This window comes from Trachinotus anak, unplaced genomic scaffold (assembly GCF_046630095.1).
Source record: "Trachinotus anak isolate AG129_WGS33_773 ecotype Australia unplaced genomic scaffold, CSIRO_AGI_Tana_v1 ptg000034l, whole genome shotgun sequence".
In the NCBI taxonomy this organism is placed as follows: Eukaryota; Metazoa; Chordata; class Actinopteri; order Carangiformes; family Carangidae; genus Trachinotus; species Trachinotus anak.
Window position 1 is genome coordinate 1,973,444 of NW_027273885.1, and position 12,823 is coordinate 1,986,266.

The 12,823-nt window shown below is 41.8% G+C and overlaps 1 protein-coding gene across 1 annotated transcript in view; it reads right to left on the reverse strand.

Moving 5' to 3' along the window:
* sez6b (seizure related 6 homolog b) overlaps nt 1-12,125 on the reverse strand; it is a 141,285-nt gene extending 129,160 nt beyond the window's left edge. The window contains exon 1 of the mRNA XM_071471962.1: nt 11,490-12,125. Within this exon, the coding sequence (XP_071328063.1) occupies nt 11,490-11,706 (217 nt within the window). The 5' untranslated portion in view covers nt 11,707-12,125. The remainder of the gene's footprint in view (nt 1-11,489) is intronic.
* Nucleotides 12,126-12,823: the final 698 nt, after the last annotated feature.

Below are 12,823 nucleotides of genomic sequence, written 5' to 3' on the forward strand. Positions count from 1 at the left end.
GTACTTACTTACTACTACTGCTCCCAGTGAGGTTCAAACCATGGACCCTCGTCCCCTCCCTCACCCAAAGAGCTGCAGTGTAAAAGAGAGCCAAGCCTGTCGGAGCCCTAATCGTTGTGGAGAGACCCTTGGCTCCGTATGCACAGCAGACGCCAGCCCCAATTAGACAGGTGTATACAGTCTGCCAGTGAATGAAAGGAGAACGGACAGGCCGTCTTCTCTGCACAAACACCGGTTCTGCGCTGCTGCTGCTGGATCGATGCCGCTCTCGGAATCAGTGAGCCGGACCTGGAGGCTGTGCAGCGGGCGGTTAAATATAAGGCCGAGACGGTGCAGATGTTGACAGAGATGTTGACAGAGGAGGAAATGAGAGATCGTCGAGGAAACAAGAGGCGGCTGATGCAGATTACTAACGTGACTTGTCAAAGCCGGCGTGCTGAGCTGTTATTTCCCCAAGTAACGTTTTGACAGCGAGGAGCCGATCAGATGACAGTCTGCCCCGTCACTGAAAGTGTGTATATATATAGAGCCATGGAGAGCTGAGGCAGCTTCTGAAGCACTCTTTTCTTTCTCTTATCAAACATCAGTATCAGTGTGATTGTTTTATGAATGGATTTGAATGTGGTTCAGCAAAATACTTTAAATGTATCAATACAATACAACAGCAAACTACAGCATCAAGATAAAAGTAAACTAGAATCACCGCCTCCTGGTTGTTTGCCTCTGCCAGCCAGTCAAGTTGCAGGAAATATGGTCACCATCTCCCCTTCCTGAGTTACAACATTATGATGTCACAGTGAAGTTGACCTTTGACCTTTTGGATATAAAATCTCATCACTTCATTTTATCCCTGCAGACATGTGAATAACGTCGTCTCTAACCTGTTCACATGAAAACCAAGACATTCTGCAGCCACCACGCACACACCAAGCTGCCACAGACTTCTCTGATCCTCTGGTTTTTCTACTTTGTTGAATTCTTGGTCATGGCTAAACATTTCTCTACAGCTATTGGATGGATTGTCATGAAATTGTCATGCCCTCCTCACAATGAAGTGCAATCATCTGTGGCTGTAGACTTTTAGTGTGATTAACTGATGCATGCTACAAAATGAGACTGTAAATAATCAGATCAGCAGACAGACAGACAGACAGACAGACAGACAGACCTTAGGTCTTCTGGGTTCAGGTTGCAGCTACAACAGCACCTGATTAACTGGCAGCTTTAATAAATCCTTTAATAAACGCAGGGGGGTTGAAGTGAAGTGTTATTAAATCGAGTGTATGATTTGATATATGGAGAATATTTTGTTGGTCACCTCCTGCTGAACCACCGTCCATCACATCCTCACTGGCCTGTGTCGGTCTGTGGCAGTTACAGGCCGCACTAGCTGCTTGATTCATTGATATTATTCTGAAACAGGCGGCGGGAAGGAGCTGAGCATCAGGCCCCAACATAACTCAGACCAGCCATTGATTTGCAAGAAATATCCAGCGTTTGCCCAGGGCGGGATGTTGAGTGACAGCTGCAACATGACAGCCATCAATTAGTGCCGTGTTAAGTATTAATGCGGCAGCTGGGGAGCAGGGAATTATTCCGAGACTTAAACTGGAATTAAGTGTGATCTGTGAGCAGAATTGGATTCAGAGAATGTTCTATTGTCAGATTTAGAACCAAATGAGAGACGTTCAGCTCATTCTGCTACTGTTTGCATCACGGCGCGTTATTCAAAGACCAATCCACTGGAGAGCCGATGTTCAGAGATGACAGGATACGGGATGTGACGCTGACACATAAAGCAGGTGCAGTTCAAAGCGCATCACATCCCATTTGCATCTTCTCTAATTTAACTCAGAGAGGCTGCGTCACCAGAAATCTCAAACAGGGGGGAGGAGACAGAGATATTGTAAAGCACATGAACGCACCCTTCAGGAAGCTGGCTGTGACTGACAGAGATGGGGGTGAACACTTCACAAGCACACTGCTCTACGGAGGGACTGTCATGCAAAGGGGTGAGGGGGGGGTTAGATGGAGAGAAAAGGGAAAATGAAAGTACTCCATCCCCCCAAAGGCCCCCTCATCTCCTTTCAGGAGGTGTCAGGAGCTGTGTGTAAAGAACCCCCCCCCCCCCAATTTCCTGGGAGAGGGAGTAAGGCAGAATTTTGATAACACTTATTTCCAACTGAGCGCTTCAAAGAGGAAAAGGCTCAGAGACAATTAGACGGGGAGCGGTGCCCCGGCTCCCTGAATAGCCCTCGATGAGCGCAACAGGCGGGTTTGGATAGGTTAATCAGTTGTAATCGGAAAAGCAGGTGTCAAACATTCAACCTCGCAACCCCCCCACCCCAAATTATATGATCGTCACATTCACAAAAAGTGCGTCGTTTAATTAAACACAGTGTCCTCTGCCGCTGTCTTTTCCTCATTCAAGAGCGTGAAGCAGTGCTGATTGCATCAGATCAGTGGCACCGAGAACAAATTGCTTTTTCTGCCGTGGCAAGGATGATGAAGGGGGTGGGGTCCGGGTGTGCGTGTGTGTGTGTGTGTGTGTGTGTGTGTGTGTGTGTGTGTGTTGGGGTGGGGGGGGTTGGCTGATAGGAAGAGAGTGTTGCTTATCGCAAGAGAGGCACAATGGTGACTTTAATCGGAAGATGATGCAAAAAAAATGTGTGGAAATCATCCTCTGAAGTCGTGGAAAAGAGGACTTCAAGTTACATCTTGAATCAAAACAGAGAGAGTCTTTTGAAGGGGCCCTCACAGATCTACAGCTCACACCCAGGTATAATGTTGAAAACATAAAAATGACACGCTAATAAAAAGAAGTGTTTCTAAGATTAGACTTGTTCCCTCAAGTGGCCGACTGCCCTTCAGTGATGAAAATAGCTGAATGTTTTTGGCTGGACCTCATCAGCGGGGCCAGCCCTATCAGTGTCCCTGAGTGACTGACTGAGCGATCAAGTTTCAACAACTGGTCGGCCGAATGCCACGAGAACAAAAATAAATACACAATTCAATATTATAATTCAGCCCAAATATACAAAAAAAACAAGAATGAGTTTAGCCTAGTTAGCACAAAGACTGTCAACGGGGGGGAAGGGGAGGGTCCACTGGCCGAGAAACCATCAAAGTAAAGAAATGCTTCTTAAATGTAGTTTAAAGTCATTTTACTTAAATAAGTTGAATAATGCACAGAGTGAGAGAAACAGGGTTCAGTTGGGGCCCACAGCTCAATTTTGCCTTTGGGCCCCAGGCGGGTTAATCAGGCCCATAACTGTTGTATTTTTTGACAGTTCAGTAAAAGACAGAGGTTGGTGTTAAGTAAATCCTCGCACCTGGAGTGATGTGTGTGTCACTAACCTCCCACACCAGAACAAACTCCTTCCTCCCAGAAAAATGACCACGTAGTGATTTCGAGTTTGGAAGGTGGCAGCATTTTAACACACAAACAAATCAATGTGTGTGTTTAGGTTGTTAAAGATTGTATTCCTCTCGACAGGTCTGAAGAGACCCTTCCACAGCCACGTCAATGCTGTGATGTGTGTGTGTGTGTGTGTGTTTGGCGTACTGAGCTGCTGCTGTTGTTGGCCTAAAATAAAGCCCCTTTAGCCCAGTCAGCCTTGCAGCAGCCATTAGTTTTAAGGCAGCTCTCCCGGTGGAGTGCTGACAATGATGACAGGCCGTGGCAATGCAAGCAGACCCTGGGGGTGGGACTCTGGGGGCATCGCTTGCTCCGGGTCAGGCAGAGCCAACGTATTTATCTGGGCAGTAATCTGAAGGGAAAAGGACAGAATTCCTGACCCCAAAACCTCAGGGACATCATCAAAACAGCTGCTATTTCAGGTCCACCATAACTCGCTCTGTGCCTGCTGTCAGACAGCACAGACTACTGTACCCAGAGAGAGAGAGGGGAGCTGATGAATAACAGAGCAGCAATCAGCAGAGAGTGTAGCAGTGAGGGTAAACCATTAAGGAGAAGCAGGGCTGATCACTCATGGATCTGAGCCCCGATCTGAAACCGGTCCAAAGCTGAGACGGCAACATCGTCACCTCAGCAGTGACTCAGTCTGCAGGTTGATTAACTGCAGACCAGACACACTTCGTCAGACTAGTAGCTAATGCATCCACAGTGCTTACAAGTGCCTTTGTTGGACATGCGTTAAAGTACTCGTGCAGTTCTTCAATAATATGAATAAACTGTTTGTTGGCAACAAATTTACAACCATTATCTGGTCTTTCCAGTATTTTCTAGTCCTGACGGTTCTCTTTGGCCCCAGGGCCCCTGGGAACGGTCAAAGCTTAGAAATGGTTTTGCACTGATCTATGGCTCACAAGAGTTTTATCACGGACGTCTACAGAGAATCCCTGGACTTAATGATTTGGTTTTGTTCTGACAGGCACTGTGAGCTGTGGGACCTTAAATACACAGGCGTGTGCCTTTCTAAACAAAGTCCAATCAATTCAGTTTGTTACAGGTGGACTCCAATCATATTCTAGATATTCTATAGGATAATTAAAGCAAACAGGAAGCACCTGACTGCAGTTCACAGTGACACAGCAAATAGTCAGAATACTTTTTCAATGAGACATTTAAGGGTTTTTTTGTTTTCTTTTTCTTTTAATGGATTTGTAAGTTTCTAAAAACATGTTTTAACTTCATCAGTATGGATTACTGAGAGTAGACTGATGGGCAAAACTGTATTTTATCAATATAAATCTACAACAGAATAAAGTGTGCAAATAGTGAAGGGGTCTGAGCCATATTTAATCCATGTTTAATGTTTAATGTTTAAACCTTTATCTATATGTTATATTACTACTTCACTTTGTAATAGTTTTTCTCTCAGATGACAATAGAAACCTTTCATATACACTTCAGAAGGGTATGTCACACCTCGTCCTGTATCACATCATACAATGAAGTACAAGATGTGATAATGAATCTGTAGGGTGGGTGTAACTGACCTCCCCCCATTTATATTGTTTTTTCTCCTATATGTTTTTAATGGGTGAAACTACAATGCGTATTTTAAGGGAGACAGGATGTAATATCTTGTTTTTACTCTTTAATTACACATGAACCCCATTATTCTTCAGATTTGTTAACTGTCAATATTTTACATGATACATGATTCATACTACAGAATTACACTGTAAATCACAGCTGTATTATAAAGATCAGGGAAAAGGTGTTGCAATGTAAAATTTGCGATGTGAAAGAACAATGTTGGTGCAATATTGAATAGATAATGTTGAATGAAAAAGCTTGTTGTCATGGATTCTATCATTCCTGATGCTTTCATACATGTTTTGACCTTTGACCACAAGGGCTCCATTACTTGGTTGATTGGAAATCAGTCAGTTAGTTAAGGGTCTACACATTTTTTATATTACAGTTTAAATTTTAAAATCTGCACAATGGATGTTTTTAGCTACTAGCAATTTCTTTTTGCTTCACTGAAAACTGAAAAAAACATCTAAGCTTGATGATATAATGAGGTTATCAAGGATCACCTCTTCAGTTAGTTTCTGAGCGGGTCAGAAATCGGAGCCTCTGTCTATCGAGGTAAGACGTGCCGATTCCTTCTGTACATGTGTGATACAGTACCTGTGTGTTCCGGTTTGACTGACAGCCCTGAGAAAGATTGACGCATTTTTTATTCCAAATGCTCCAACCAGGTTCAAAGGGTTAATCAAATTATCAAAAACTATGTGACTCCCAACAAGCAGGCAGCACGGCAGCTTGTTTTTGTGGGTCTTAAGGCAAAACATAATTTAGATCTGCTGGGACAAGGGGTCAGTACAATACCTTCTTTTTTGCCACAGGGCCCCATCATGTATTAGCTGTGAATCCAGATTTATTTGAAATATTGGACTGCACCATGGCATGATTTGGGTGATGCTTATATGTATGTTTTAACTAGGACAAACCCTGCACCATCAGACTCCCCTTCTAAATTTATTGAATTTATGTTACAGATCCCTGCAGGGAAGCTGTCCACCTTCCACAGAGGTCAGAGTTCAAGGTCGGCCACATGACAGTCACCCCAGGCCAGCAGTTATCCAAAAACAGCACAGTCTGTTTAAACTCTGCCTTTCTGCTACCCACAAGACACTATGTTTATTTCATGCTGGGTTTATTTGATGCGAGTGAGGCTCTCAGAAAAGACGCTGTTTTGTGCATCAGCAACAGTGAGGAGCTTCGAATCAGTATCATAGCAGGAAGTGGCAGCCAGACAAAGTGGCTGCAGGGTCCTGGCACTGCTGATTACAGGCTAATCAGAGGGCAGGGTGAAGGCTGGCCATTGTTAATGTGAATTATCACTTGCCTTGGGTGATATTTGTCTATTAGAGCAAGAATAGCATCTAATAAAGCTGATTAATCTCAGCAGTGCTGATGATGGATGGACACTGAACAGTGGGAAGGCCAAATGTAGACGCACAAAACATGGAGAAAAATGACAGATTTGAAGCTTTAGAATATTATAATGCATATGTATATTATAACACAGAGGGGTCTGATGACGGCCGTGCTTGTTTGTTATTTGGTTTAGAGAAATAAGATATACTGGGAGACACTTTCCAATAATATAGCATTTACAAAAGATTTAAAATTTGTGACTAATGTGTTCACTACTGCTTAATACATCATTCATTAATGTTTTATAGCTACAATGTCAGGAAAAGTCTGTTTGTGTTTCCACAGACTGTGTTTCCTTGCTGGTGGAAGTATAGTAACACAAAGATGGGTTTTCAAGGCCGTCCATATTCAGTTTGTACTGTTGGGAGTGAAGTCATCAGATAATTCTGATGTGGGATCCCAGAGGCTACGTTTCCAAGACAACCAATTTAGGGATGGTAGCATTTGATTGGTCAAAAGGGCGGAGAGTATCTGGAGGTTCAGGTCATGAACAAATATCACATTTATTGATGGACAGGAAGGAGGCAAACTGAACTGAACAGCTCACATAACTTCACGCGAACATGTTTAGGACCTTGTAGTCACCAGACGAGTCATCAGGAGCTTTGTGACCACCAGGGCGCCAGTTACAGGTAGTAAACTAACCAGCAGCCACAGTGGTTTAAAATAAAAACCTGTTGTAGCTGCCTAACATCACCAGCTTTATACCATTAGATTGTTAATACTGATGCATCAGTGGATTAGCCGTATTTTCCTGATGTAGCTGGTCAGGGAGGAGCTAGTTTTAAATGTGAAATCAAGGGAAAAAGACGACTGAATATAAACATGTTGATGTCAGATGTGAAAAAAAAATCTCTCCTAAAGTTTACTTTCTTTTAGTCTTTGATCTGTTACTGTGTGTAGTTTTTATTTAAATGTTGATACAGATCATATTTTAATAAACCATTCAGTTGATGGTATTAACCTACACCATGGTGGGATTTTATTCTCAAAAGAGTCATTTTGGAAGATAACCCAGGCTGCTGAAGCTTCATACTCACATCAGATGATTCTTGGAACATACATGTGCTCAGAAATGGATTGGAGGATGGATTTTGTTCTCCATCACTGTCTGTTCTCCATCAAATGGATTTTGTTCTCCATCACTGACACTAGAAGCACATTAGAGAAGATCTCTTAATGGTCAGTATGAAAAGGAGGAATGAAGAAAAAAAATACAAAGTACATAATGGCATCTATTCTTGAATAGAAACTATTTCAGGGTTGTCAAGTCGTGGCTGGCGTTTATCTGCCATGGCATGACATGGCATTGTCTTTTTGGCTCTTTAGTTCATCAGGGAGACAGTTTGATCTTTGACCTGCAAAAGGGTTGCAGGGTATCAGGACTAAAAATGCATTTAATAACAGCTTAACATCTACTATAACAGACTGGAGAGACACACTTACAGACATCTTCCTGACTTTTGCTGTTGGGTTAAGACCCATAATTAATAACTTGACCCACAGGCCAAAGAGGCTTTCAAGACATGTCAAGCCCAAAGGTTTTTTTATTAACATAATGAGCTATGAAGCATTATTAGTTACAGCTTATAAATCCTTCATGAAGGGAACGTGTCACTGATTTTTCTTCCTCCTCTTCCTCTTAAAACATGTTTTGTTTTTCTATCTCTTTGTTACAATCTTTATTACAGTTTGAATTTTATGTGAAAAATTTGTGCAGGAAGTGAAAAGATAAAGTGATTAAATTACCAATTAGATCAAATTTTGACAAAATGATAAAAGATTATTGTCTCCCTCTGTGCCTAATAACAGCATAAAATAAACTGTAAAAACTTTAAACTTTAAGAACAAAACTAAAGCTCAAACTAAATGTAATGCTCCATTTATTTATTCACTGACTGTGCTTGTATCTCGACATACCAGCTGTATTCAGCACCACATACAGTGTTAACCTATGAAGAGTCCTGGTTTACAGGTGGTTTACAAGAAATCAACATTTTTTCTAATTTGAACTAACAGAAAATGATCCCACGGGATAATCAGACTGCCACCACTACACTTGATAATATCGCAGTATTTTTCACCAATTTTTCAGAACGTAAAAAAAGTCCGACCTTTGAACACTGAATTGCTGTTTAGTGGCAGCATCGTGATTATATCATAAATCGCGATATTGGCGGAGCCCTGTATTGAGATACTGCATATTATCGCCTATCTCATATATCTCATATCGTCAAGGTCGAGCCACCACCAGTTTCACTTCACAAAGAGAAGGCTAATGATTGAATATGTTTTCTTTTGTTTTTTTTAGATCTCTCTGAAACTGTCCACCACCATCTGCATCTTTTCTCTAATTTTTTACCAGCTGTGAGTAGCTTCTCCATTTCTCATCAGTATTGCATTGAGAAACAATGATGTACATCAGCAGTGTTGTGCAATCAAAAGCAGTTTTAGTCTACGTACTTTTTTCACTGTGGGAACATACGACAGACTGGAAGTGGACAAAACAAGCAATGACCTTGTGTTTGTATTTGTGCAACACATCCTGGTCTCGACATAAACCAACAAGTAATTAAAGAACTGTTCAACCGCCCCTTATAATTTCACTGATTCTCTATTTGAAATACATCCCAACTTAAAAAAAACTCATCAAAACTTTAAAGCTGCCATATTATATAAAGTGAGATTTCTATGTTTAGTTTGATTGTAAAGCAGGTCTAGGTTCAATATTAATACTGTGAAAGCATCAAAGCCTCAGTCCACAGAGAAATGCACACAGCCTGTATTCAGAAACTGAGCCTTAAAACCAGCCGTCAGGACTTCTGCAACTTTGTGATGTCACAACAAAGCAGTCACCGCCCTCAGCCATGCCCCAAGCCCCGCCCACCTGGACCCACCATCCAGCCTTGCAGGATTTGGTTTGGAGGGTTTACCTGAAATCTGCTATATTTTCATCCAGTCACTCAGAAAACATTCAGCCAATCAGCGGAGAGGCTCAGATCCTCTCTTCTGATTGGCTCACCAACCTGTTGTTACTAGATCTCCAGAGAGAAGCCTGAGAGAGGAGATGTAAAACTACACTGAGATGGTTTTATAAAATATATCTTCTTATGAATATCAAAACGTATGAGATATATGGAACCTTTAAGAATTTGGACTAAATAAGTAAACACTTCAATCCATCTATGTCTGCATGCCAGACAATGCACTTTAATGCACAAAGCCATTCAATACATTTATACAAACACAGGTGCAAGTAACAAAACCTGAATTATGGAGGTTGTGTCGTCCAGTGTGTCTATGCAAACACAACCATTTAAAAGATGACTGACAGAGCGGGAGTTTGTCATCACATAACCTGTTTCTTTCATGTCTCTAGGTGTCTCTGAGGCGTCTCTATGATATTTGGATAATAATTTTTAATGTATAAACCATACAGTGTGCGAGTTGATTTAATGACAAATCCCTGAGACTTCATTTTAAAGTGCAAGGACGAAGAAAATATTGAGTGGTTGTTCAAATCGTTGCAACTATCCAGGGAGACAACTCTCTAACATCAGCCATGTTTTGTAGCCGTCTCTATTTTGTCAGGGGATATGAATAATGCAGGGAAGCTGCAAAAACACTATCAGCCATACCACTACTTTGACAAGAGGACCAGGAGATAGGCTGAATTCATTTGGAGCACTCCAACTTTTTTTTTGCAAGGCTGGAAAATGACATTTTTATCAGCCTGTTTGCCTACTTGAGTTTTCTTGAAAATTCAAATTGAGGCAAGGATAATGAAACTAAAGAGGAATTAGATAAGTTTTAACTATTATTAGACGATGCTCTCCATTACATACAGTGACTTCAGAAAGTATTCAGGCCCTTTCACTTTCTGCACACTTTACAGAGTTTTAGAATTAATTTTAAATTGATAAAATTGTCATTTTACCCATTAATCCACACTTAATAATCTCTACTGATGCAGTGAGTGTTTTAAGATTTTTTTGCAAAATTATTACAAATCAAAAACTGAAATCTCTGATGTGAAAAGTGTTCAGACCCTCCACCCTCCAAACTAATTGGACATAGTTTAGAGAGCTTTTTCAAAAGCTTTGAGTTTTCCCAAAGTTAGCCTCAGGTCAAACTGAGAAGCCATGCAAAGAAGAGCCTTGGTCAGGGAGGTGACCAAGAACCCTACAGGCAGCACTCCATCAATCAGGGTTTTATGGTAGAGCAGCGAGAGGGAAACCATTTTTGAGAAAAAGAAATAAGAGCCGGATCGAGGTCTGGTCAGAATTTAGGGAAGGATGAATCCAGCCACAACACTGGCTCAGCCTAAGCCCAGATCTAAACCCCATAGAAGGCAGTTTCCAGACACTTCCCATCCAATCTGACGAAGTTTGAGAGGATCTACCAGGAGAAACGTGATAAACTGCCCAAACCCAGGTGAGCAAAGACTCACCTAAGACTCAGAACATAAGCAGCATCTGCATACTTATGAATATCAGAGATTTCAGTTCTTGATTTTTAATAAATTTGCAGAAATGGAAAAAAGAAGTAATTTGACTTTGTCATTATGGGTTACTGAGTGAAGAATGATGAGCATAAATTGCAGTTTTTATCAGTTTATAAATAAAGCTTCAATACAATATAGTGTGTGAAAAGTGAAGGGTCTGAATACTTTCTGAAGCTTCTGTTAATGTGTTTTGACTTTTAAGTTTAACAGGCTTTGGGGTTATATGCTGCATGTACGCTGTGCATAGCTACACTATCTGAGTGGAATGAGAAAAATCCAGCCTAAAATATCACAAAATACCGCGTCCTGCAGGTGTTCATGTGTTCATCACATTCAGGAGTGTTTCCAGAAAACCGTGAGAGCACATGGACAGAGAGGAGAACGGTGGAAACGGAAAGATTCCCGGGCGAAAATAAGACGAAAAGACAAAAACCCACAACAGAAAGCGCTCACCCGGGAGCAGCGAGGTCGAGGGCTGGGAAGCTCTTATGAACACTCTCATTCAGCGGAGAAGAAAAAAAGAAAAGAAAAAAAGCAGAGTGTGAATATTTTTTGGACAATTCTTACCTTTAGCGCCCGTTTTCGTCAGCGCTGCCGCCAGAACGAGGAGGAGGAAATAATCTGTGGTCGCATTCATCCCGCTCTGCGCCGGTCCACGCTGCTGGAGCTGCTGGTACAGTGGACGTCCTTGGGATCCACACTGAAACACTGAGCCCCGCCGAGCACCGTGCTCACACACACCGAGCGCTCCTCTCGCTGACTTCAGCCGTCTCAATCTACTCATTCACAGAGGCAAGGGGCTTTTAGGTTCCGTACAGGCTGACTGGCTGACTGACTGGCTGGCTGCGCCGACTCCTCTGGCCGGAGGCTGGAGACTGTGGAGCTGTTGCTGCTGCCGCCGCTGCCCCGCTCTGCGCTCTGCGCTCGGAGCCTCCTCTTCAGGGCAGCACCGCCGCCGCCGCGCATTCAGCACCGCGGACAGCTCCTAGCGTCGGCCAATGGAACACACCGAGCAAATGAGGCTCCAGTGTGGGACACATTCAACTGAGACTGTGTAATTAGGCTACATCACAATACCCTGTTCTAAGCACTGAGTGTTTGATGAATGTGTTAACTCACTCACTGAATATTCTCCGTATTTTCATTTTCTTTCTTACTTTTCATGCAGCCACTGAATCCCATTCATTTCACCAATGGTGGTAGTGACATCCTGAAGCTCTACTTAAGTAAGACCTAAAACTGTAAAAACAGACTTGTAAATAAATTCTCCTTCATGTCGAGTTTTTATTTTGTTTCCTTGTTAAACAGGAGCTGATTCAATGATCATTTGATCATTTTGGAGGATGTAGTTTGTGGTGCTGTTGAGGTGTATTACATTATACAGAGAGGTGTGTTATTTAGCCCAAACTCATAGACAGAGGGTGGATATTTGTGTTCATGTTGTTCTTCAGTTAATTTTTTTTTAATATATATATATATATTTCATTTTCCCCCCATGAATTTAGTTTCTATTCTCTCCAATTTTTCTAACTAAATGTAAAACCACATTATTCCCTTGACGTGTCTTATCATTCTATGTTATCCTTTCTTATTATTTCTATGGTGATGACACCCAGTTGTATATACCTCTAAAGAGCACAGATCCTAGCAGCCTTGTGAATCTCACCTCTTGCCTTTCAGACATTAAATCTTGAATGTCCCACAATTCTTTCAAACTCAACAATGATAAAACTGAAATAATTTTATTTGGCCTCCCAAATTCTATCAGCTCCCTCAGTGCAAATCTTGGTGACCTCTCTAGGCATCTTGGGGTAACATTTGAAGCTAACCAAAAATTCAAAAGTCAAACATGTGGTTCAATCTAGTTTTTACTAGCTCAGAATTATTAAATCAGACACTGT